The sequence below is a fragment of the Neopsephotus bourkii genome, unplaced genomic scaffold (genome assembly GCF_033783945.1).
Source record: "Neopsephotus bourkii isolate Nb327-2 ecotype Australia unplaced genomic scaffold, CSIRO-AGI_Nbou_v1 NB_663, whole genome shotgun sequence".
In the NCBI taxonomy this organism is placed as follows: domain Eukaryota; kingdom Metazoa; phylum Chordata; class Aves; order Psittaciformes; family Psittacidae; genus Neopsephotus; species Neopsephotus bourkii.
This window is the reverse complement of record NW_026901162.1, coordinates 524,593-550,799: the sequence shown is the minus strand read 5'-3', so window position 1 is coordinate 550,799 and position 26,207 is coordinate 524,593. Positions and strand designations below refer to the sequence as shown.

Here is a 26,207-nt window from a genome sequence, read left to right as displayed (position 1 = left end):
TCTCCTCTCCTGGTTGCTACTCTCTTGCTACATCAGGAAGAAAATCTTATCTCATCCTAGGGGCTACCCTGCCCTCCCTATCAGTCTTTCAATGTGAAAATGAAGAGGTGCACAAACATCACTTCCTTATCCCTTGGATGTTACTGCCTCATATGAGCTCCTGGACTGCACGAGCTCCCATGGACCATATGAAATCATGGAACTTGACCTGCCTACCCAATCTTTAAATTGCATCCAGTTTTATTTTGTCTTGTTTCCCCTGGATATGTTAAGGGGTGAATTTGACAGTGGCCAAAGCATGGCACAATGCAGAGGTACCCTGTGCCATGTTCCACATAAAAAGTCCACATAATGTGTGCCACATAAAATGGGTGCTGTTTTATCCCTGCCACATCCATGCTCAGAGCAAGGACAAGACATCTAGAAGGATATGACAAATTTGGTTCCAAAGGCCACTGAAGCAAAAGAACAGATGCACGTTGTCAAGTGTAAAAATACTTTATCGCTTTTCCCTTTGTAAACTGTCCTGTCCTGACAGAGAGAAGACATGCCTCTGAAAGCCAGTCCCCACATAACACATTCCAGAGACCAGATTCTCCACTGGAAGATCAGAAAACAAGATAAAACATACCCATAAATATTGTATGGCTTGTCAAGGTCAGCTCATTTTACAGCAGTCCAAGAGCACCAAGAAATAGGTCTCCTCAGTGCTTACTGAGAGTAAATTTAATTAGGCACAGACCCAGCTCCTCTGCCTTTTCCTCTGTTCCTGCTGTTACAAATCTTGTACTGCATCTCCAAAAGGGTCAGGGAGTCCCAAAAATACTAGCGTGTTCTCATAATACCAGGTTTGGCATTGCCCAATGCTACACTGTCATGGACAGCTTGAGTAATATACTCTAAATTAAATCACCGCAAGATAAGGACATGTATAACTGTAAAACTTGCTCCAAGAGTTCTTACCCATTCCCTGAAGGACTAAAAGGGAAGGTCCTGAAGGGCTTTGTTTAGCCTGGGTCTGCTCAGTCCTGCTGCTAGCAACTTGTGTAGTGAATACAGTGTGAGCTTCCACAGCTTTCCAAAAGCTCCAAGCTAAAAGAAGTTACAGGCAGTCAGAGGTACTGGCTCAGAATCACCAACAATCATCTGGATCCCTGAAGAGAAAGTCAAATGAGCAAAGAACATTCAGTGAGGATAAATGCAAAAATACCAACTTAGGAAAACAATGGCAACCCAACTACTGCTGGGGAAATTTGCCCAGCTTTCAGGAATGCTGAAAAGGATCATAAGCTAAGCATGCATCAGTAGTATGATATTTTTATACAAAAGGCACTCATCATTCCAGGTTTTGTAAGTAAGAACATTCCCTGCAAGACCTGTGATCTGGTATTTCACTTAGCAGCTGGGAGGCCTTTGCAGAAGTAGCGAGACCTGTTTCGGTCACTGAATGATAAGCAAGATATGGTTAAATTAAATAGATTCCAGGGCAGAGAAACAAGAAGCACAAAAGTTTTAAAAGCATTGTCTGTAAGCAAAAGATAAAGGAATTGGCTTTGCTTAGTCTGGATGAGTTAAAAACCCAAACAACTAGGCAAGACACGATAGCCATCTTCCAATAGTTTCTGAAAAGGAGAGCCATCAATTATTCTTCATGGCTATTGGAAAGAACAAGGATAAGGGGGAGGCTTAATTTGCAGCAGAGAAGATAGAGGTTGGATATTGGTAAACATTAATGTGTTTGCTTTAGATTGCTCTCTCTGAAGGAGTCTGTCAATATTCATTGATAGAGAGCATATCCTTCTTTAAGTACATGGTAGTTGCCTAAAAACAGGCAAGATAAATATCACTGGTATACAACAAAGTACATATCTTTCTTCAGCTGCCATTAAATCTAAAGTTTCAGGTTGAGAATTTAGGCAGCTGTGCATATCAGCAGGTGTTAATAATGCAGTAATCACATGGATAAAAAGTCCTAAAAACAAAATTGAGAACTTACAGAGCTTAGAGGTTTACAATGGCAAAACTGCTTCTCTTTCCATAGATTTGCTGCCAGAGATGGTTAACTAGAACACCAAGCACTAGTGTTATGCAAATAGAATTAAAAAGAAACAAACTTACACTGCCTGTAGCCTGGGAAAGGAGGAGAGTCCTAAAAGCTACGGAGTTAGAAGCATGCAAGCAAATAAAAAAGGCTTCTTAAAAACAGTGCTAGGCAGCTTCTATTGAATGCATCACTTACTACTATCTCCTCCTAGGATACATGCAATAAGACACAACAAAAGATGTATGCCACATTCTTAGCTCATGTCAACTTTCTCTTGTGCAGGATACACATGGCCTCTGCCTACAAAGCTCTGTGCTGTCTGGATCTACTTGGACGTACTTTTCTCCACTGCCTCCATCATGCACCTCTGTGCCATCTCACTGGATCGCTATATTGCCATTCGAAACCCCATCCATCACAGCCGGTTTAACTCAAGAACTAAGGCTTTTGCAAAAATAATTGCTGTTTGGACCATATCAGTTGGTAAGTGAGGCAATATTTCAGCATGTAATTGCAGATTTCTGGCCTTTGAGAGGATGTGACATATACGCTGCAATCTAAAACTGTATTCTCTGCCTGAAATATTTTACGTGCCACAGCCTAAGTGCTGTAACATAGTAATTATGCAACGGAAATCAACAGGGGGACATGGAGGAGAATATATATTAGTGATAGGACTACTGAGTTCAAGTCTATTGCAAAGATGTGTTTATTTCCCATACTGATCATCACCCTAACATCTAAAAAAAAAAATTGTCTCAAAAAAATATTTTCCTGGTTTAAGTAAGTTGGTTGTTCCCAATTTCTCATAAATTGCTTAGAGATGTTTCTTACAGGCAGATCTTTTCTGCCTTTGCTGGTGTGTATGATGGGGTATTTATAGATCCTGTTTAGGACTCAATAGACACTCTGTGTACACTGTAAATAAGAGGAGTTTCTCCACAGGACAGTTCAGAGTTACAGCCTAAAATAGGTGCCCTGAATGATTCACTGGATAAATCTCTTTTTTGCACTAGCAAAACTCAGAGGCTCAAAACTAGGCATAGGAATGTCGCTGTCTCATTCCCACGGTGACAGCACCCTGGGTCCAGAGCAGTCTCACGGCACCAGGAATTTCCTGCCCCCCTCCCTCTCTCCCCCCTCCCCAGCACTGGCATCTCACTTATTCAGAAGTAGGAAAAAAAATCACTCTTTTGCTGAGTGTTGCCTGCAATGAAAGGTAATTAGCTGCTTCCCTGGCTAATACACATTATTTCAAGTGGTAACTGTAATCCATTACTGTTCTTCTGAGGGGAAAGAACGGAGATGATGCCTAACACTTCTGCCTGCATGCATCTCTGAATTGTCTCCTGGCCTTCCTCTTGATCCTGGCTCACAGGCTGAGCAAAAGCAGTCTAAGATTTTATGACTTAAAATAGCTGTAACTTCTGCTGCACAGCAAGAAATAGTGGGAGCCCTCTCACAACAAGAGGACAGTTTTGCATCCTCTAAGACCTGGTGAGGTTCAGCAGCATCACGTGTGGCTCTGGGATACATTCAGCTGATCAGATATAGATGTCTAGCACAGGCCATGTGAACTCCACCATAAAAATACCTATGTTTCAACTAAAAAGGAAGCCTAAAGCAACTCAGATGTGGATGTCTTCATTTAGATTAGATGAATCATACCTTGTATGTCTACAGTCACATTTTCATCAATCCACTAGAAAACTGTCCAGTTTTTCCAGTTTTGGACACAGCTAAGTGCAAGCATTTTCAGTGCATTCTCCATATAACGTAAAAAGGGCAAGCATTCCTTTAGTTTGTACACACTGTGCTTTTCTGTATTTGTGTGTGGTGCCCGTGCTTAGTGTGTGTTGAACTGCTGTTCTTTTTAAACACAAATCAATTCACAGAATGGTCAGAATGGCCATTCAAGGAGCAAACTGGTGGTCTGTGACACTCAGCCTCTTTGCTTAGATAAGGGCTCACTGCTGAATTAGCTCGCTATTAAAATGAATCCAGAAAAGAATGTTATTTAAGCCCTATTAGTTACAGCATGGATTATGTCCTGTAGCAGGAGGATTTAGTTCTTTGATGTCTTGCTATTAAATTTCAGAAGTTAGGACTATTCTTTGCAGTAGTAACTAATAACTTGCATTTTGTAAAAATACTTTTTCTGCTCTCTGGAGAATTTTCTTATAACAGTGATCAGATGAACCGCAGATGTTATTTGTTATCACTATGGCAAGTGATAGGAACATAGTCCCTATTTATATAACTCTGAAAAATACAGTTCCTTATTTTATTGAAAAGCACTGAAGCGTGCCATGACTGAAGAGGACAGAGCCCCTCTCTACTGCAGCTGGATAAGGACACGGGATTGGGAAAATAGGTGGGCTGATATGGTAAACTCCATCTCATTCACACATCAACTGTCATCAAAACAGTGAGCAGGTTAAATAGACATAAATTAATGCAGGCAAGCACACTGAGGAATGAAGTGGTGCTGGGCTGGTTTGCTAGTCCCATGGAAGCAAGGGGAATGGGGAGACAAGCTGAAGGAAGATGGGTCTGTGCCCAGCCTGGGAGCTGGGAGTGTCATGAAAGCAAATGTGATGTGCTCCAGAGGACAAACAGGGAAGCAAACACACAGCAAGGTATAAGGAAGCTGCTGAGCTAGTTACAACCAGGCTGAATTGAATTTGCACCATGGCATATTGCTGTACGAATAAAATAAAGAAAAATGCCAGTATTATAAGGAACTTTCATAGATACCAGATCACCCATGCAACTTGCTGTCAGTCAGTCTTCAACCCTGTCCTGATCTCTTACCATCCGACTCAGAATAGGCAGGAAATGGTTTCTGAAGAGTGAGGTGTTTTCTATGACATTTACAAATAGGAAATACTTTCTGAGCTAAGAAGTGCTGTGTGTATCATTTACCAGTCTCCAGGCTCTCTTGGAGTGCTACTTAGAGTGGCAGGGATATAAATTATTTAACTCTTTGCATTTTCCCATAGCTATAGCTGGCACAGGCAGAGCCAGTATCTGGCACAACACTCTCAGTAGCACACATTGTGGCTGCCATCGTATTGACAAATTCGGAGAGGGGAATTGTTTCTCAAGGTTTTGCCCTCCAGCATCAGATAGCCTTTGGCTTCCCCTTGCTCCTGCAGTCTGCAGCTGAGCTGGTACCCTGTGAACTGTCATGGTGTATGAGATGGAGGGTAAAAAGCAAGAGAAGGAAATGAAGGACATTATGTTGCCCTATGTAGAGGTTCATTTTACCAGGGGGAGAGGGGGGAACTCCCTCACTGTCCAAGTCCTTAGTCCATCCTCTTACACAGCCCCTTCAATGATTGTTTTACCAGGCTGAATCCGAATCTATTTAGGCTCTGTGCAATAGTATCCCATGCCATCTTGGTTTAATCCCAAACAGCAACTAAGTACCACACAGTTGCTCACTTACTCCAGTACCCCATCCCCATGGGATAAGGGGTTGAGATAAGAGCAATTTAATATTTGAAATAAAGTTAATAAGAATAAGGACAAGAAAATAAGAGTAAGAATAAAGAGACAAATAAAAATCAAGATAAAAAGCCAAGTGATGCACAATACAGTTGCTCACCACACACTGACTGAAGTCTATCTCATCCCTGAGCAGTGATCAGCCCCTCATGGCCCTCACCCCAGCAGTGTGCCCAGGCAGCCAAGAAGAACAATGGCATCCCAGCCTGTGTCAGAAACAGTGGCCAGCAGAGTCAGGGCAGTGATCATTCCCCTGTACTGGCACTGGTGAGGCCACACCTCGTATCCTGTGTTCAGCTCTGGGCCTCTCACTGCAAGAAAGACATTTGAGTGCTGGAGAGGGTCCAGAGAAGGGCAAAGAAGCTGGTGAAGGGTTTGGAGCACAAGTGTGGTGAGGAACGGCTGAAGGAACTGGGAGTATTTGATCTGGAGAACAGAAGGCTCAGGGGGGACCTTACCACTCCCTGCCACTATCTGAAAGGAGGATTGAGCTTGGAGGTGGCTGGTCTCTTCTCCCACATAACAAGTGACAGGAAAAGAGGAAACAGACTCAAACTGCAACAGGGGAGGTTTAGGTTGGATATTAGGAAAAAATTCTTCGCTGAAAGGGTGCTCAGGCATTGGAACAGGCTGCCCAGGGAAGTGGTAGAGTTACTGTCCCTGGAAGTGTTCAAAAACTGTGTAGGTGAGGCAGTTAGTGACCTGGTTTAGTGGTGGACTTGGCAGTCCTCGGGTAACAGTTGGGTTTGATGATCTTAAAGGTCTTTTCCAATCTATTTGATTCTATGATTCTAACTCCCCTCCCCCCCCCCCCCCCCCCCCCGCCTTTATATATTGAGCATGATGTTCTGTAATATGGAATATCCCTTTGTCCCACTTGGGTCAGATGTCTCTCCCAACCTCCTGTGCCCCTCCTCATTGGCAGAGCATGAGAGACTGAAAAGTCCTTGGTCAGAGTAAACACTACTTAGTAACAACTAAAACATCGGTGTGTTATCAGCATTATTCCCATATTAAATCCAAAACACAGCACTGTGCCAGCTACCAAGAAGAAAATTAACTCTATCCCAGATGAAACCGGGACATGTGCCCAGGTCATCTTTTACCTTTCTCTGAATCTTTTCTAGTGTTTCTACATACACAGGTGGCCAGATCACAACATTCAGGAGATGGACACACCATGAACTCATGTGGTGTGGTAATATTTTCTGCTCTGTTATAAATTCCCACTCTGATAAATCCTACCTTTCTTTCAGTCTTTCAGATCATCCCTGCACACTGAGCTCAAGGATGCTCAGCTCAGTGACTCCAAAATCAAGGAATCATAGAATGATTTGGGTTGGAAGTGACCTTTCAAGACCACCTAGTTCCAATGACCTTGCAATGGGCAAGGACTCTTTCACTGGCTCAAGTTGCTCAAATCCCCATTCAATATGATATAGAACATTTCCAATGGTGGGGCATCCACAACTTGTCTGGGTAAACTCTGCCAACATCTCACCACCCTCATTGAAAAGAACTTTCTTCCTTCTGTCCAACCTAAATCTACCCTCTTTCAGTTTAAGATCATTTTCCCTTGTCCTGTCACTACAGGACTTGATAAAAATTCCCTCTCCACCCGTCTTATAAGCCCCCTTTATATACTGAAAGGCCACAGTAAACTCTCCCAGAGCCTTCTCTTCTCCAGACTTAACAACCCCAATTCTGTCAGCCTTTCTTCATAGGAGAGGTGTTCCAGGCCTCTGACAATTTTCATGGCACTCCTCTCTTTCCTGAGTAATGACAAACAGTTTTGCATTCCTAAATAGGGTTACCCCCCAAACACTACAATTTCATCTGCTACTTTGCTGTCCATTAGCTGAGATTTATGAGGACATTCTGCGATTCTCTACAGCCAACAGCCGTGTGTTACAAGCACATTTTATTCAGTGCTAGTGGCCATGCAAACAGGTCATGGATGAACTGAACAGCACTGGTGAAGTGTTCCTTCTACCACCCTCACTGTAGAAACAAACTGTTTAATCTTACCCTTTGTTTTCTTTCACCCCATTCTTTTACTTCAGGAGAATCTTTCCTCTTCTGCTATTGAGCTTGATTTCTTATAAAACAGTGTTGTCAGAGCTTTCTGGAAATCCAGGAACATTTTATCAGCTGGATTACCCTTACCCACCTGCTCACTGACTCCTGCAAATACTTATAGCTGATTTGTGGGACATGCAGAAGTTTTCTTAGTGTTTCCCAATCTACCACATCTCTTTCATTATGACTTTTAATTTACCTTAATTTACCTCAGTAATAATACTTTCATTCACCAAATTTGTAGTTTTCTTTTATTCACTACATTTGCAAATTTATTCCGTGAATTTGATCCAAAAAACTACCAGTTGTTTTCCTTCTGTTGACTTCACTGACATATATAGTATTTAAAACACAGCAGAAAAACCCCACAGATAATTTGATTTACTTCATTTCTGAAATACTGACTTTCTTAGTTTAAAAAACAAAACAAAAAAAAAAACCAAAAAAACTTGTATTACAACATTTGTTTTTGCATTCATTGGAAGAAGAGCATTTAGCCAGCAGCCTTTCTTTCACCAGACCATGTAATGCCACAGGCAATTGGTTTAAAATGGATTCTAATTGCTGTAACAGATCCTAATCGTGTCTTTAATTCTTAAATCACCCAGTACCCAGAGTGGCTGGATAATTAGATTATTTGTAGCTGTTGAAGGCAAAAGCCCATTAAGCTCTCAAAATTATTTCATTTGTTTTAAAGCACAGAGGTCGTCACTGAAAACAGGTGTAAAAAGCCTAAGCATTTCCCATTTCCTCTTCCTAGAAAACATGAAGTTGAATTTTGAATAGTCTTTCATTGGAATTTATAGAAATGTATTCAGCCTATGCTGAAAAATAAGGGTAAAGCACCTCTGAGTGCTAAGTCAGCCTGAGAAACTTACTGCTCTGCACGTAGCCAAGAATACACCATTCTCTCCTTTAAAAATCCTTGAAAGTGACACATAAAAGAATTATGAATGTTAAGCCTCTATACCTATCATTCCTCAGTCCTTATTTTTCTCTATTCCTCTGTTAATGGTCTAAGTAATGTGAAGTTTGATGAAGCCCAAATCCTCTTAGCTGAGTTTTCTCTTCTCTTGTCATTTCTCACTCAGCCTACACATCTGTTCACTGCCTTCAGGCAGTCTCTGCTCTCCCCAGTCACTAACTTAGATTTATTCAGTATTTTTCATGCAGAAGTCCAGGTGGAGCTGGATGAAGCTGGTGAAATACCTCCCACCACATAACTCTTTAAAATGTTGCTATTGCTTTTGAGGCTTCAAAAATTCAGAAATACTGCAGCACGTGAAACAACATTCTTCAGAGTGCAGGATGTGAAAAGCTACCCCCAGGTATAGAAAACAAGCTCACTGCAACTGAACCCTCGATAATTTGGCAGTGCAAAGCTTTATGGTGAAACAGAGGCTCACAGGCAGCCTGCAATTTCTCTGCATGAGCTCTTGTTATCCTGCAGAGTATGAAGGGGCAGGGAAGGGGTTGGGCTTGGTAGAGTTCAACTACTGTTGTCTCTGGATTGTGGTTTATTGACAACTCTGGCCTTCCTTCAGCTCACTCCTCCTCCTGCCAAAGCCAGCTTTCATTTGAAAGTCCCTTTACTATTTTCAAAAGGCACAAATAGCCAAGGGGCAGCAGGTTGGGAATCCCTGCTCTGGATCCATCTCATCCTACATTTCTTTGAGATGCCATTAAGTATGATTTGCTTGTTCATTCAAGTCTAATTTAGGTACGGCTTGGCATAGGAAAAGACCACTTGTTATAACATGGAATATACTGCCAAAATACATAAAACTGCAATTAATTACACACAGCACTGTACTCCAACAATATAGATTCAAAGTTGAGCACCTAAATTTGGAAGTGCTGGAGCTAAACTTGAAATATCTGCTACACTACTCACTTTACCATGTAGTCATCTGCTTTGCTTCAATTTCTCCTTTCAAAAACCTGGCTTTGCATTCTTAGTGGTATTTATAATAATTTTCTTAGTTAACATTTCCTTTTTTTTTTTTTTTAATCATACTTACAAAATCATCTCCCAGAGAGTGAACAAACTGTTTGCTCTTTCCAGCTGGGGGATTTCAAGGGCAAGCATTGTAGGTTTTGTGTTTGGGCAATCCCCTGGGACCTTTTCCATTTGTGGATGTTGATGCCACCATAAAAATAAAATCCCATAACTTTGTTGTCAAAAACTGTGACACAACATATAGAGAAATTTGCATTAGCTATAACAAAAGGCCATGGAACAACATTTCATAAAAGTATGAGAGCTTCCCCATCTCACAGATGCAGGATCTTCATTGTTTTATTGTACAGAGACACAATGTGTGAGGCTCAGTAGTCAACAATTATGCCAGTACAAAGTTCATTGCCATACTAACAACACCGCCAGCAGCAACAACTAATGACTAAAGAAGCAATTAATGCATAGGTTGTCCAAGGGAAGTTAACATTCAGTGCTGTGACGCACATTTCTAAGTTGGCTAGCACATGTATTTTGGTTATGAAAGATTACTTAAGATGGTTCCAAGAAAGAGACATAAATATCATGTTTACTTTCCTCACTGCTGCAAATCATTCCTGTATTTCCCATGTAACAAAATCCTCTGGCTGATTTGTTCTTCCCAGAAGAGTGAATACATTGTCATCCATCAGACTAACAGCTTACCACACATACCTCCCTCTTGTAACTGTGGAGGTTAAAACAGCTTGCATTTTGAACTTGCATGTTGTTTTCATTACCTGACAAAGAGGTGTTATTAACTTTACACTTCTTTTTTACAAAAAAAAAAATGCTTAAAGGAATAGTAATTACTGAACTGCTCTATAAATTATCCAAAGCTGGAAATACGGATATAAAGGAACATTAAAAAAATTCCATAAGGCCACATTTCCAAACCAGAGACACTGAGCAACGTGGCATAAGTCTGGATGGGGAACAATACATTATAACAGTACATATGTATTGTCAAATGAAGAATAATAGTTGTGTATACATTTACCATTTCCTTTGTGTAATTACCTGGTCATCAGAAGGAGATGAAAGTTTTGCCTATTAAAAGGCACACCTATTCTGCGAGCACCTCTTTTGCAAGAAACATTCTGCTTTACAGGTAAAAACCAAAATGAGTGGTCACAACATTAATGCGTGGCTTTTCTTTCTGCTTTGGTTTTATTTTTAAGGGCAAGTTTTAAACAATAAATATGTATTTTTAGTAGCAGAGCTATGTGGAAAGACCTTGGTTAGTCGAGGTGCTGATGATAGAATTTGTTCATTGCATTCTCTTTTTGGTTTTCGGTTTTAACTTTGCTTTGAAGACCATATTTCTCCTGAATCTAATGGTGAAAAAGCACTAGATGCAATTGGACCAGGCTGGTCCTATTAGCAGGATTCTTTGAATGAATAAGTAACTGTTCATGATCAGCCAGTCTCTCTTTGTAAGATACATCGGAGTAAATGGAATGTTTCAAGAAAAAAGGCAGTTCCAGTGCCTATTAGAAGTTATTTCTCCTTCCCTGAAATGCCATATTTTAAGCCAGTCATGTACCCAGAACAGCATGCAATACATACAAGGATCCAGAATGAATTCCCTCTCTGGAGGGGAAAGGATGACTCTAGGTCCTACTACAGGATGCCCTTTTCTGCAGAAAGTGCCATGTGAAGTGTTGCAAAACGCAGGAAGGACACATTCACAGGCCTGCTCTGATCTTTTCCCAATAGGTCTCTACAACAGTACATGGTCAAAAGGGGATCCTATATTGACCAAGAAATTTTGAGCATCTCTAATCAGAGGAACTGGGATTTCTGCATAGGAAAAGCCATATGCAGTATAAATGAACAGAAATGAAGTGAACAAGGCATCGTGTTGGGATTTAGAAACTCTTTCATTTGTACACTGTAATTGAATTTGATCACCTCCTAAATTAAAGTGTTGATAAAGTAGCACTGTATTACATAAAAGACAATGTCAAAAACAAAGGCATTTTCATTCTTTTTTAAATTTTGCAGAGCAATTTTACAGCTTCTTTTATGCATTTTAAAGACTTAAATTTTATTGAAGCCAGATTTTGCCTTTTATAATGTTAAGAAAGAAAAACATATCACAGAATTCTGCTTTTAAATTAAAATCTTTTGAGGATTAGCAGGATCATTATAAACTACCACACTCAGGCTGCAATTAACTTTCCCAATGCATTTCCTGGCCCATGCCATTGGCATCATTTCTAAGCAGAAATCCAGCTAATAAGTCTGGGGTTTTGTCAGAGCTGAGACAACATATTCCTAATTACCTACAACAAATTTAGAAATACCTGTCAGCTAATTTTTCCTATGATGTCCTCTAGACTCATTGATGGAAAACGGACTGTCAAACTCCTACAACATCCTGAAAGCAGGCTGAGGCATTGTGATAAGGGCTCTCTTTTCTGGCTGATCAAAACTGGAGCTGTTTATTTCACAGTATTCAGCCCTGTGTTTATGATGCAAGTAAATCACAACCACTGGGAAGACCTGTTTCCTTCTGGTAGAATATAACTTTCATTATGATTTCATATTTGGTCTGAGTTTTGAAATGTCAAGTTGGCCACTGTTGCTGGGATCAGTCTGAGCTGAACTGTGAGTATCCTGAGAACTGTATCTCAGGTGCACTGAGTGAACAGAATAATTCTTTCTTTATAAGCATAAAAATGCCCAAAAGTTTTAGGTCAAATGTTCTTAGGCTAAAACCAGTGCTGCCTTGCATACCACTGCATGAGGCACCCCCAGCATTCAGAATAGCTGTTTCTTGTTGCTAGGGCAGTTCATGTGTTTATTTTTCATTTTCAAGGTGGCTTGTGACATTTAGCAGAAAAGCCTAAGGATTATGCTATAGCACCTACCTAGACACTTTTTCACCTCTTCTTCAACCCTGTCATCTTCTAAAAGTGACCAGGGCACTGATTTAACATAAGAGCAGTTCAGTCAGGGTGAAGGGCATTACCCACTGGGTGGTCAGGTAAGCATAAAGCACAGGATCCTGAATAATAAAGTTCAGACAAAAGCAGGTCTCCAACCTGCTTCTCACCTGTTTTTCCTTCCAAATTATCCACTGCATCAGAACATCTACCCAAGTAACTCTCCAGCCATTTGTGCAGTTTCCTTGTGTAACTAGTAAGAAGCTGACCATTTGCTTTATCAGAAGACTCTGCAAGCAAGCACAAAAGGAGGCATGGAGAGACAAGACAAAGGTCTGGATCAAAGTGAGACCTGGTCTGAAGTCTAGAAAAACTGGAAGAATCACAGTTTTGGTTGTCTGTGCCCTGCAGACTCAGTGCAGAATTGCTGCTAAAAATAATAATAATTAAACATCTGGTGGTTACATTCAGTCTCCTTTCAAACTACACAATGAAGTCGAGCAGCACTGCTGGAGTAATCTCAGAGAAATACCAACAGAAATCACTGTTCAGTTTAGTGGAGGATTAAGGCAGAGTTAAGTAAATAATCAGCACTCAACAAATCACACCAAGCAATAATTAAAAGCCCAGAAGTATAAAAACTGGGATAGCAGAGGATCTTGTGACTTAGATTGCTCCAGGAGCCATCACATTAGTTGCATATGATAATGGAATATCTAAGATCTTTCCATAATTTCTAGTTTATTACTATTTTCTTCTTTTTTTTTTTAAGCATTGCTGTGTATGAGGCATGTATAGCACATAATAAGTTAGCCCTGAGGAGCCTTCAGGAGCTATAAAGGCAGACTGATGGTGTGATTTGGGAAGATCCTGTTACAAATGTACGGTCTTTCTTTCTTTCTTTCTCAAAGTGCAATTATCCCCAAATCTACTCTCCTAGGGGCCTTAACAGTGAACACTGTGAAGCCATCTGACATGGAATAGAAAAGATCCCGTGTGCTAAACAGGAGGAATATTATGAGTGGCTCGAGTTGATCCCTCTTAGAGGGACCTTTCTTTTTTAAAGTAATGTATTTACCTAAGCCAGTGATGACTGTAAATTTGTAACTCCTTTTGAGCAGAAATTAAACCATTGCTATAGGGAACTTCAAACCAGCAATGCAATCTAAACAAGATTAACTGAGAACTTAGAAAGGAAAAACGGTGTTTCACCTGGTTTTCTGCAATTTGCTAAGCCACAGAAGCAGCAGGTTTGTCCATCCGTGAGCTTTAAATGTGAATGCGTAGCACCTTGTCCCCCTGCACAGAGCTAGGCTGGAGACCTCGGGCACCTCCTGCAATTTTTCAAACTAAATATTCAGCTCTTTATCATAGGGTCAGTCACTTCTAATCGCTTGTAATCACCATGGATAAAGTGGTTACACAGCTGTCATCAGCTTACATCCCCTGAAGGAGAACATTAAGCCCAGCTCCCTTCTGACTCCCAGTGGATGGCAGGATTGTAACTGCTGTCTGGCTACCTTGGACTTTGGCTCTGCTCAGCCAGCATCCCCCAGGCAAGCTGCTTCCTTGGCCTCCTGTTCATGTTTAGCCAGAGACTGCCTTACTCTGTACTCTTCCCAGACTCAGGGACAGTGATAACTCTCAATCTCACTGAAGATCAGGCTGAAAATAAATTGGTACGTAGAAGACACCCATACGCTCCACTCCTTGTCATATTTCATACTCTCAGATTTGAAAATGCACCTCAGGTTGCAGGCAGGTCTCCCTGATCTTCTCTCCTCTGGGCATTTCCCCACGAGAATGTTGCAGGAATAGCTGGCCTGAAGGAGGGCTACTGAGAAGGAGAAACCTCTTGCCAGATGCAAATCTAACCTAGCCCAGATCCCAGCAGAAGACAAATACAACATCAATACAGATCACTGGTATGGAGTGGGGTTTGCCCTTCCCTCTGTGGTCCTTCAGCATTGCTATTCTGATGCTAGCTGTCCATGTGCTCTCAGCATCATCTGGAAAACATGGGACTGAGCTAGGCAAAGGAAGAGCAATTTCATTTCAGATGTGACATGACAGTGTGGTGCCAAAACACCACTGAATCACTCCCATAAACATTTCTTTGTCCCATCTCTAAGGATGGACTAAACTTTCACATGGGGAACACGATGGTGCTTTCTCAGGTGGACAGGTTTGACGTACATGGCACAATCACATGCTGTTTCCTGGACATCAGGTTGACTGGATTCCTCTGGACTAGTAAAGAGGAAAAGAATTTTAGTCTCTCCCTATTATGAGCTTTTAACATCCTGGATATCTTGGAGCTAAACAGCTCTGTCTGGCCTTCTGCTGCAAAAGTAAGCACAGACACTTTCTTGCCTTCCTCTTCCTCCTTCTGGATGTGTTTATAATGACTTCTATTTGCACAGTAATCTACATAAGGTGAAGAGATTTACATTATGTGTAAAAGCTGACACATTGCGTCTAGCGCTGGGATATTTTGACATATTTCTCCAGGCTTAACATCAGTAAAATATTCAGAATCAGACCATGAGGTCTAACTAAGCACAGTGAAAGGGAGATGACTGCATCCATGTAAGTCCTGTGGAAGAATCTGGCATTTGATACATATTATTTTGTTCTTCAGCCATATTGTACAAAAACTTATTTACTGTGCAGTTTGGTATCTCTTCATTAAGAAAAGTTCTCAGTAGATATATTTATATCTCAGTAGATATAAATGCTACAGTAAACAAGCAGATGGAACACAAATATGTGCCACATAAAAGAAAATTTCTGTATAAATTAATGAAGTCTTTCAAATTTCTGAGGTTTCCACTAATCAAGAATATACTCTTTCTGGTTGCTGGCCCTAGAGGTGAAGGTTTTACCTGTGGTGGTTCTGTACAGCAAGTCACCAGTATGCTAACTCCAAGCAGAAAGACTTTTACTCCACAAAGACAGAAGCACTGCAGAGCTGCAGTTAAAACGAGGCCACATGCAGTCAAAGGGCAAGGAGGTCATTACCTGGGAATAACTACAAGCACATTATGAAATAACTAAAAAAAATATTTAATAGCCAACCATACCCTGGGCTGCATCAAAAGGAGTGTGACCAGCAGGTTGAAGGAGGTGATCCTGCCCCTTTACTCTGCTCTTGTGAGACCGCACCTGGAGTATTGTGTGCAGTTCTGGTGTCCTCAACATAAAAAGGACACGGAACTGTTGGAACAAGTCCAGAGGAGGGCCACGAGGATGATCAGGGGCTGGAGCACCTCCTGTATGAAGACAGGCTGAGAAAGTTGGGGCTGTTCAGCCTGGAGAAGAGAAGGCTGCGTGGAGATGTCATAGCAGCCTTCCAGTATCTGAAGGATGCCTATAAGGATGCTGGGGAGGGACTATTCATTAGGGACTGTAGTGATAGGACAAGGGATAAGAGGTTCAAACTTAAACAGGGGAAGTTTAGATTTAATATAAGGAAGAAATTCTTTACTGTAAGGGTGGTGAGGTACTGGAAGAGGTTGCCCAAAGAGGTGGCAAATGCTCCATCCCTGTCAGTGCTCAAGCCCAAGTTGGACACAGACTTGGGTGACATGGTTTAGTGTGAGGTGTTCCTTTCCATGGCAGGGGGGTTGGTACTTGATGATCTTAAGGTCCTTTCCAACCCTAACTATTCTATGATTCTATGAATATTCAAATGAGATACCAAGACTAGCTTTGGGAAGTGTGACTTCTTTCCTGCTTATGAAAAGACCAGACTTGGCAGCACATCTTTGTCCATCAATTTCTTACCCCTTTGGAGGCCTCTGCTCTGCCCACTGCAGTCAGCAGAATGTGAAAGCAGCCTGTCCAAACCTGTGCTGGCACTAAGAGGGATTGGTTGCAATAGCAGTATTCTCTGTTTCAGCTTGCTGCATGTATGAATGGCATAATCTGGAATCCTGAATCCCTAAATCCTTTTTCAAATTAAATTTCTTCTGGACATTTAGAAATCTTTCTTTCTTTTTTTCCTAGCTATTTGATAAGTGTAGGCATCTATATGGTTCTCCTTTTAGTGGGTAGTCATGCTACACGGAGGGACAACAATTTGAGAGCTGTGAGAAGCCACTAAGAACCTTGGCAGAAGCCTTTGCCCAAACCAAAGATAACGCCACTAGCTGAAAAGCAAAGACTGTTGGTGGAGAGGCTCTACTGGAAATTGCTATGCAAAAGGTTGTGTTTTCCTCAGATACTCAGAATGATTCAAAAATTGAACAAGGAAATAAGAAGGACAAGACATGAAGGGCAAAGAACTGCTGTAAACAGCCCTGCAGCACAGCTAGGAAAGGGGATTTGAGGTGTGTATAGGCAGGAATAGCACTTAAAGCCAAGAGCAAAGAAACCGCTTCCTGCTGTTGGATTCTTACTGCCTTGAGGAAATAGGACTGCACGCAGATTTTTTAAGTGAACAGGATTATACCAAAGTAGTAAGTGACTCCATCAGCAGTTTCCTCTCTCAGCTCACTCCGGAGCCCTGGGTTTCTAATTAGTTGGGTCAAAAAGGGGCACCTGTCCTTCATTTCTTGCTCTGTCCTTCCTGTAATGTTCCTCCATTTCTATTTAATTTATTATCACAGTCCTGCAAATTAATTTGGAGAGACACATCTCTGTTCTTGTAAGAAACAGGCTTTGGGACTTAGGACATAAATGAAAAACACATCAGTAAGACAGACTCTTCTGATTTTGTTTTTCTAAAGTGAAAAAGATGATTTATAGAATTATAATTATCATTATAAATGATAATTTACAATAATTCTCTCAAATAAGAATATTGAATTATGTTTCCTTAGAGATTTTCTGAGCTGCCAAGAACAAAGCCATTTCAAAATTTATAGAATAATCCAAGTATTACCTTGCACTCCCTATGTGAATTTAAATACAAAGTTGTTTGCATTCAATAGAACATATGTAACCAAATAAAGTGTTCCAAGGAAAAGATACAGAAAACCAGCTCTTTATGTGCCCTAAAATAAAAATCTAAATTTGGCACATAGGTAGTAATAAGGAAAACAGCTGGACCTGCTCTGACTCCAGTCCTGTGAAGATGGCCTCTTGGGATGCAGAAAGGAGACAATGCTCCAGCAGCACTGTGACTTGTTTAGCTCTTGAAATGCCTCTGAAAGCAGATGTTATTTGGAGATTTGTGAGTAAAAGCTCCTGATCCACTCCTGTCTCCCCTAACAACTCCTGTACCTACAACTAGGGAAGAGGTTTGTGCTTGTCTCACACGTGATGAGAAATTCTAGACTAGGATTTTGCAGACACTGCCATGCTGACGAGGAAAGGCAAAAGTTTTTTAACACTCATGTGAACCAGATGCAGCCTCAGATGGTGACTGATGGATCAGAGGGGATGTTGAAAACCTCTGATTGACCCAGAGCTTTTCAACGTCTCCTCTCCCCAGGTGAAATTTCTGCTTCTGCACCGCTATTCATCAGCAAACTGCATAACCTTGCTTTTCTCAATGTGGCTGGCACTATTTGTGCAGCAGCAAAATCGTAACAGTGGAATGTTTGTCGTGACTGGAAATGGGTCAGTTGGGAAATAACATTTTCAGGTGCATGCAGAAATCAGATAAGTGCTTGCAGGTCTGGGAAAATGGTGACTCCCACAATGGTGAATGCCACATGCCAAGCAGAGACATGGAGCCAGACTGAATGGGTATTCTGCAGATTAAGTGAAAGCACATAAGTAGATGTCACTAAACTACAGCTTCTGATATAATGGCCAGACACATCTGCATCCTTGATACCCAGAGGAGGACATGGTCCATGGTTCCCCCACAAGTGGCTTTGCGTGGTTTGTGTTCCTAGAGCAAGCAAACATCCACACAGGGCAACATGGTAGCCCAAAGGAATAAATACTATTTTGTGTGATTATTTCAGTCCAAAATATTGAAAATAATGTGATGTCCATGTTTCACCTCCAAACAGAATTTTTTATACAACATGATACAGAGATTATGCATTGTATATGCATCCCTTAGGATGTATCATATTAATATATGTGCATGGCTGTTTGTTGTTTGAATGTGTAGATGCACCAAAGGAGGGCATTGCATTAATACAGAAAGGTACCAGATACCAGACATGGGCTTTTCTAAAGAAATAAAATAATATTGCCACATTGAAGGACAGACTGGCCTTCTCCAAGCAGCAATCCTCTCGGATGTTGTCAGTGCCACAGCACATCTCTGTGCAGTGGTCCATGGTCTGGCCTATAACACGGCTGTGTCTAAACTAATGTGGCTTCTAAAACTTGAGCTGGGGAAGTTTTCTTCTTTTTCAGGTGAAGGTGAAGTGATTTTGTTGGTAAACTGTAATGACATTTCTAAAAGGTATTTTCTATCCCTTGGACTTTTATTAAGGTATACAGTAATGTATTCAAATTGATTGAAATGGATATGTGAGGTGAAAGCTTTTGACTGACAGTCTCTGCTTGAGGGACACTTCACAGAAGGAACCTTGACTTTATCAGTTGACTCCCCCCTCCTCCTCTTCATCCTGCATAGCCCAAGTGTGCCACTCTGCATGGCAATATTGTAAATTCTGGCTTTGATTTTTATTGATAATCTCAGCAGCATAAGGCAGCTGCTAAACCAGTTCACCTGTCCAGTTAAAGTGGTTTTATGGCTGCTGTATCTGTCTGAAGATCTGCAAGCCAGCCATGTGTACCACTAAATCAAACTTTATCAGTTTTACCAGGCTTTTTGAGAGAACAAGAAGGATGTTATCGCTTTACTTCTTAACCTTTGGTGTTTTCAAGAGCCTGTTGTCATTCTCAAGTTGTGCTCAAATGCTTAAGGTTTAATGCAGGATTTATTACTCATCTTTATTGTTTGGGTTCTGGTTTGTGGTTTATTAAAGTCCATAGAGTTTGAAACAGCCACCTGTCTATAAATCAAGCTATATAAATAAACCACCTTCTGCCAGAGGAACATAATATTTAGGGTTTGTTCACAAGGGAAAATGTTCTGATATGAGTGGGAATGTCTACAGGAAGCACAGTGCCCAATGTACCTTCAGTGCTCGAATGAATGCTCCCATTCTGTGCTGAGTGCTTCCTCATGCTTCAGCTTAGCTTAATTTGGAAGCAGAGTAAGATAAACCATAAAAAAGTACTCAGGGGATATCAAGACTTTTTCCAGACTGACCTTGAGCGAGGGATGTGGAATGAGCAGGGTGCAGAATAGCTCTTCTGTTACAGCCCTGCTGGGTTGCTTCCTCCCGATCTACTGTTTGCACACAGTTCATTTCCCAAATACCTGCTCATCCCCAGCTGGTAGCTCTTTGTGATCCTTTCTTGTGAAGCTCTTGATATTTGAATACACAGGCACAATCTTGTGCCTTCTTAAATGTCCACAGTCACCAAGAGCAGAGAGCTGGAAAGCAGAGACAATAAAAACAGCAAGAAATTATACTTCTGAATCATCAAGGAGAAATCAGACAGCTTCAGTCTTCAAAGAATGAATTCAATCATCTGCAATAATGCTAATACAGCGCAGACCATAACTTTTGTTATGTGTCTATAGGAAAACAGGACACAAGGACCAAACCTGAGTGATGTGTGGGTAACATTCTTGGCCACGTGTGATGCTTCCTAAAAATCCCATCAAAACAATGGACATGGGTTGCACATGGAAGCTCCTTTATTTACAGTTTAAAAATTACTGCCTTTGGTCCTTGTGTCCTCTCAGGGATTTACTATCCTCAAGCTACAGAATCCAGAATCTACCTTTGAAGGTACCTACCTGTTGAAGAGGCACAAACTGTTCCGTCAGGGAGGGGAGCAATAAGTTTGGTCCCTGTAGTATCATCTGTGAGATCCTCTACATCAACTGAACTGAGGTGTGCACAAAAAGCACATTACAGTTGTCAGTGTTCTCTGCTACCAAACCCGGTACCTCTGGTACAAAGGCAAGTTACCCACGGCTGCAGGGGAAAGATGCATTGAACAGTCATTCAGAAAAACTCTCATGACTAGCAGTGCCTGCCATAGCTCTGCTGTGAATGGCATTTTTGCCCTTGGTAAAGGAATGACAAAGTAACATGGAAACTCCAGCTACAAACTGAAGTTCATTTCCATTTTTTAAAGCCAGCAATCTGGATTCAGATGCCAGGCTCCAGAAGCTGCTAACAACAAAACAAAGCAGGTAGAGAACTGATGCCCTTTGTATTTCAGGTGACTTTCGCCTTTTACGTGAAAAGGTTTGCAATTAAACAAAAATATTCCTCTTCCTAATGCTGCTGCATCTCCTCCCATGCCTTCTGATGTGGCTGAATCATAAGGTCTGTAGCAATGGAAGGCATCTTTTTACTCTGTCGCTACCATTGTTTATTTTATCTCTGCAGCTCACGCTAGGTCTTTGAATTAAAAGAAAAAACAGCCCTGCTGTTATCAGTACAGGGCAGAACCAGATGGGAAACTTGTGGTATTGCTCTGAGTAGCGCTGTGCCTTCATGCAGCTGAAGTGTAATGCTGGGAGGCGTTGGGTGTCTTCAGTATCATTCAGCTCATCTGAGAAAAAGAAAGGAAAGGAACTTCAAAGCATTCCCCATTTCCCTGGAGGTGTTTTGCACCCCAGATCACTCAGCTGTGGCTAGGCAATGTGGCTCTGGCAGGTGACTGTGCCATCAGTCAGACTGACATGGGCCTTTTTAGGCAGCAGCTTTCCAGAAGTCACTGAAAGTTTCCATGAGCCCAACCCACCCACAGCATGAGTCTGCATCTCACATACTGGCTTCTCATAGACAAGTTCAAGCACTTAGGGCTTGTGCAGCAGAAACAGAAAGGGCAATACCACAAGCTCCCCGCTGGCTTCTGCCCTGGGCAGATAAGAGCCGCACTTTTGTAAACCGGTCCAAGGCATTGCCATGACTCAGTTCAAAGCTGTGCAGATAAAATAGGCTACAGTGTTGTTAGGAAAATAAAGGCCAGTGGTGTTAGAAAAATAAAAGAGCTTTGTAGAAGCTCCAGAAGCACCAAAAGAAAGGAATATCTGAAGAGAATAATATTTTAATATTATTATTACTGCTATTGTTTTGTACTGTGCCTGGACTCCATAGCCTCCCTCTAGGACTGGAGCTCTTACGTTGGGTACTAAAATGCGTGAAATGAAAACATAACCTGTAATTTTAGAGGGCTCCCTGCCTAAGAATGAGAGTGGGAAGAAGGGAAGAGAAAGGAGATAGAGGGAGTTATGACTGAAATGTTGTTGTTGAGAGCATGAATTTAAGAACTCATCTGTGAGCCAGTAAGGATATTCTTGGGTACACAAGAGACAAGGTAGGGCACAGCATCATCCTCACATCATAAGAAATTCTTCCCTCTTTTTTTTTTTTTCCCCCTCAGAAGCCAAATACAGCATCTGGGATTTCTGTTCAAAGACGTAAAGAGAGCTGAAGCTCCCGGGTTCTGCTAGTTTTCCACAGGCAGACTCCTAACTGCTTTTATCCCAACAGGGCTGCGTTATCACTTCCCTGCTTTGCAATTTCAATTCTACTGTCTTAACATCATCCTTTTCGCTGTGTGAACATTGCCTCTTTCGAACAGACAGCATCCATCTGGGGGGGAGGGGAAGAAACAAATACTGAAAAAAAAACACAAAACCAATAACCAAAGAAACAGCAGCTGCTTGATTTTGCTCAGACACTAGCAGCATTTGCAGAAGTCCCTGAGGAAATAGCTGAGTGGGCTTGAATCAGTCAGAGCAGTCCAAGGAGAATGAACTTCATCACCTGGCCTTGCTGCTCGTGACAGGGCAAGGACGAAGCACATGCTTCAGAGGAAGACAAAGTTGGCATGCCTGCTGTTGCCTTTGGGGATGTGAAATGACCTTTGCATTCCCTCAGGGTGAAACACATCTCAGGATTCCTCATATTGGTGTCCTTCAGTGCTTAATTTGTCCCCATTGTTCATATGACCGTTGCCATTGAAAGTTTTTTTTAGCATTTAGACTCTGTTGACTGTAATGAGATCACAGCGAGAACAGAAAAATAACTAGTGAAAGATTACTGACAGACCTAGGACAAAAATTTATCTTCCTTCCTAAAATCAGTATTTCACAACCTCATCAGAAAGCAGTGCCCAGAACACATTTAATCCTCTTATAACAAACAGCCCAAGACCACTCTTCAAACCACCCACAAAGAAAGACATGGTATCATCTTGATCAAAGTTGATAAAAGCCTTTGTTAATGTGGCAGGAATCAAGGAGCAAGTCTGGATATCATTACAGGGGGGACAAAATCCAGGAATATAAGGAGTTATGCTTTTGTGGCTACCAGTTGTCATGGAGCAGTTGAATGAAAGCAGATGTGTTCTACTTGTGGTTAAGGTTTCTTTAAAGGAGAGAGGGACTTTAGATTACAGCAAATGCAAAATCCCATGTAACCCAGTGCTGCTCTCCCCCTGCCTTTCTCAGGGACCCTATAAAGCTGGTGGTAGCACAAATGCAAGAGGCTGGCAGACCTGAAATTCAGCATCTGCAAGACCAGTGTTACACAAGGTATCTTTTCTTAGTGTAGTTCCAGCACAGCGTTGTAAGAATGGGATTAGCATTGTGCTGCTGATGAAACATGAGATGCGGTATTTTTCCTTCCACTGTGTAAATTCAGTTTGCTTTGGGATGTCTATCAATTGTGTCTCTATCTATTAGTGTTCATTTGTGTCCTATAACTATTTATTCTTTGAGAAATTATCTGTTTATAGGTAAAAGTGTTCTGTTTATTTTTTCCTGGTGATTTGCAATAGTATTTTTTTATTACTGTGTTTAACCTTCTCTTTCTCTAATCCACCTTCAGGTATCTCCATGCCTGTACCTGTCTTCGGACTACAAGATGATTCCAAAGTGTTTAAGAAAGACAGCTGCCTACTTGCAGATGAGAATTTTGTCCTAATAGGCTCTTTCGTGGCATTCTTTATCCCTCTAACGATCATGGTGGTCACCTACTTTTTAACTATCAAGTTGCTGCAGAAGGAAGCCACGCTATGCGTGAATGACATTGGCCCAAAGACCAAATTTGCTTCATTTAGCTTCCTCCCTCAGAGTTCTCTGTCCTCAGAGAAACTCTTTCAGCGCTCTTTGAACAGAGACGTGGGAACTTCTGGAAGAAGAACCATGCAATCCATCAGCAACGAGCAGAAGGCTTCCAAGGTTCTTGGTATTGTCTTCTTTCTGTTTGTTGTGATGTGGTGCCCGTTTTTCATCACCAATGTGATGGCTGTAATTTGCAAGGAGTCATGCAATCAAAAAGTCGTTGGAGAACTACTTAATGTATTTGTTTGGATTGGCTACCTTTCTTCAGCTGTCAACCCACTCGTATATACATTGTTCAATAAAACCTACCGCTCAGCTTTCTCTCGTTACATTCAGTGTCGCTACAAGGAGGAGAAGAAACCCTTCCAGCTGATTTTAGTGAACACTATCCCAGCGCTTGCATATAATTCCAGCCAGCTCCAGCTAGCTCAAATGAAGAGTTTGAAAAACGAGGCAAAAATGATGCCTAAGGACTATTCGATGGTCACGATAGGAATACATCATTTGGATGGTACCTCCAAGGGAAATATCAGCCCAGCAAACGAAAAGGTTAGCGGTGTGTGACAGTTGGCAGCTGCCATGACAACCACCATGCACACTCTGGGAGCTTCACCTGGCTGTGAGAAGCTCTAATAGCTGAGGAAAATTAGTCCTGTTCAAGAGACCCACCAAGAATATCACATACTCCTCACATTATCCTGTGGATGAAAAGCAGGGTTTAAATGGCATCAGATGTGCAATTTCTTTTCATACAGTACTTTGGCTGTTTTAAGCACAGGCTTTATTAAACTTATTTTTTTAATATTCTAAAGGATATATTTCTTAAAGAAAAAAAAATGCAATTTCTTGTATTATAACATGGGCTGTGAAGAAAACCTAAGCTTTTCTTTTTGCAAATGAAAGCTAAACTGTCCTTTGATGTTCTCGCAGAGTAGGCTCCAGCTAGTTTGTGTTGCTACAATGGAACTTTGTTATCATTAACTGAATGAGCACTTTACAGAATTTTAAATAAAATGATAGTTAATTTGCTAATATATATTTAAAATAATTTTTGAAGTATTAAAGAAAAGATCTATTAAAACCTGTATAGATTAACAATATGGACATTTTGGTAACAGTGTTTTTATGGCCATTTTTTTCTTCTGAGTGGCCATTCTGAAATGTCACTGGGATTTCTGCCATTTGCTCTACAGTTCAGAGGTAAATTATACTTGAATGATCCTTTGTTTCTACCACCATTCATGATCTTTATTTCATATCTTGTACTTTATTTCCATTCAAAAAGTTTCATCTGTTCAGTTTACAACCTGAAACTATTTTTTTCAAAAGTAATTATTTGGCTTGATTTCATGTTCCTTCCCACTGGTGTTGACAGGGAAATGAAGTGAGAGTGGAAAATCAGGGGCAACACTGCTAAATAATTTCAGGCAGGGGTATTAGAACTAGATGATCTTAAGGTCCTTTCCAACCCTAACCATTCTATGATTCTATGACTGCAAATCCATGCCTGTGTTTGATTCCAACAGAATCTGATATAACTAATGTCAGTGGATGTTTTGCTTGAGTAAAGCCTCCAGTAAAATTTGCAGCAGATCCTTTCCCATCATTTCTCTTTGGTTAAAAAAGCCATTCTGAAGAATGTCCTTCCAGTTTTGTTTTAGGGCTTGTAGAGCCAGAGTTATTAGAAACTGTTGGATGCTCAAAATTGTTTTATTTGGTTTCACTGTTTTGCTGTTACTGTAGATTGCTCAGGAATGGTAGGTAGCTTGCACTATTAGGACTAGCCTTAATGAAATACATATGGGCATATGGGGCCCACTTGAGAAAGAACACGACTTGTAAATGGCACTCTATTTCACCTGCATAACTCCAAGGGCAGAATGCATTACATAAAGAACATCAAACACATTTCTTGAGAGAAATGCCTGGTCATGAAACTGTTTCCATTCGGGCATCACAGACAATCACACAGAAGCCAGTGGGATGCTGCTGGGGAGCAGAAATATAAATGTTCCATCCACCTGCAAAACCTAAATCCAAGCATTCTATTTGTTCCATGAATTTTGCAGCTAAAATTATCAGAGGCAGGATGTATTCCTATTTCAGATCCTGTCCACTCTGAAAAAAATACTGCCTACCCAGAAGCCAAACTCCAATGCCTTCATCAGTCCTTCTCCTGAAACTGTTCAGCTTTCAAAGACCAATTAAATTTCCACTAAGGCAAAGAAAGAGAGAGACAGAGATAAACCGAATCTGATTACAGCATACTAGCTGGGGGTCTTTGGGAGAGGAAGATTTCTAGCTTAAACTACTGATCTGTGGTGGAAGAGGACTTAAAATGTGTTTGGGTATTTGGCTGATTTCCAATAAACTGCTGTTATTGTTCTTATGCCAGTATGTTAACTAAATCTCTCAGTTTTATGAGCTGTTTCATCCAGTGCGGGATAGGTCAGAGCCACTGTGCACAAGTCACATGGGAGCTTTGCATGCACGTGGTGACACTGATTCACACCACAGCCCTCAGCTTCCCTGCCTGGGTCAGTGTGTTGTGCTATATCCCCACTGTGGTGATGTGTCATGCGTCAGCTTATGCCCAGTTATGGTTTTCCCCCCAAA

The 26,207-nt window shown here is 41.2% G+C and overlaps 1 protein-coding gene across 3 annotated transcripts in view; it reads left to right on the top strand.

Moving 5' to 3' along the window:
* Positions 1-25,013, top strand: part of HTR2A (5-hydroxytryptamine receptor 2A) — a 28,904-nt gene extending 3,891 nt beyond the window's left edge. For all 3 annotated transcript variants that reach the window (XM_061353081.1, XM_061353080.1, XM_061353079.1), the window contains 2 exons: positions 2,327-2,527; positions 23,356-25,013. In XM_061353081.1, coding sequence (XP_061209065.1) covers positions 2,327-2,527; positions 23,356-24,155 — 1,001 coding nt within the window. In that variant the 3' untranslated portion in view covers positions 24,156-25,013. The remainder of the gene's footprint in view (positions 1-2,326; positions 2,528-23,355) is intronic.
* Positions 25,014-26,207: the final 1,194 nt, after the last annotated feature.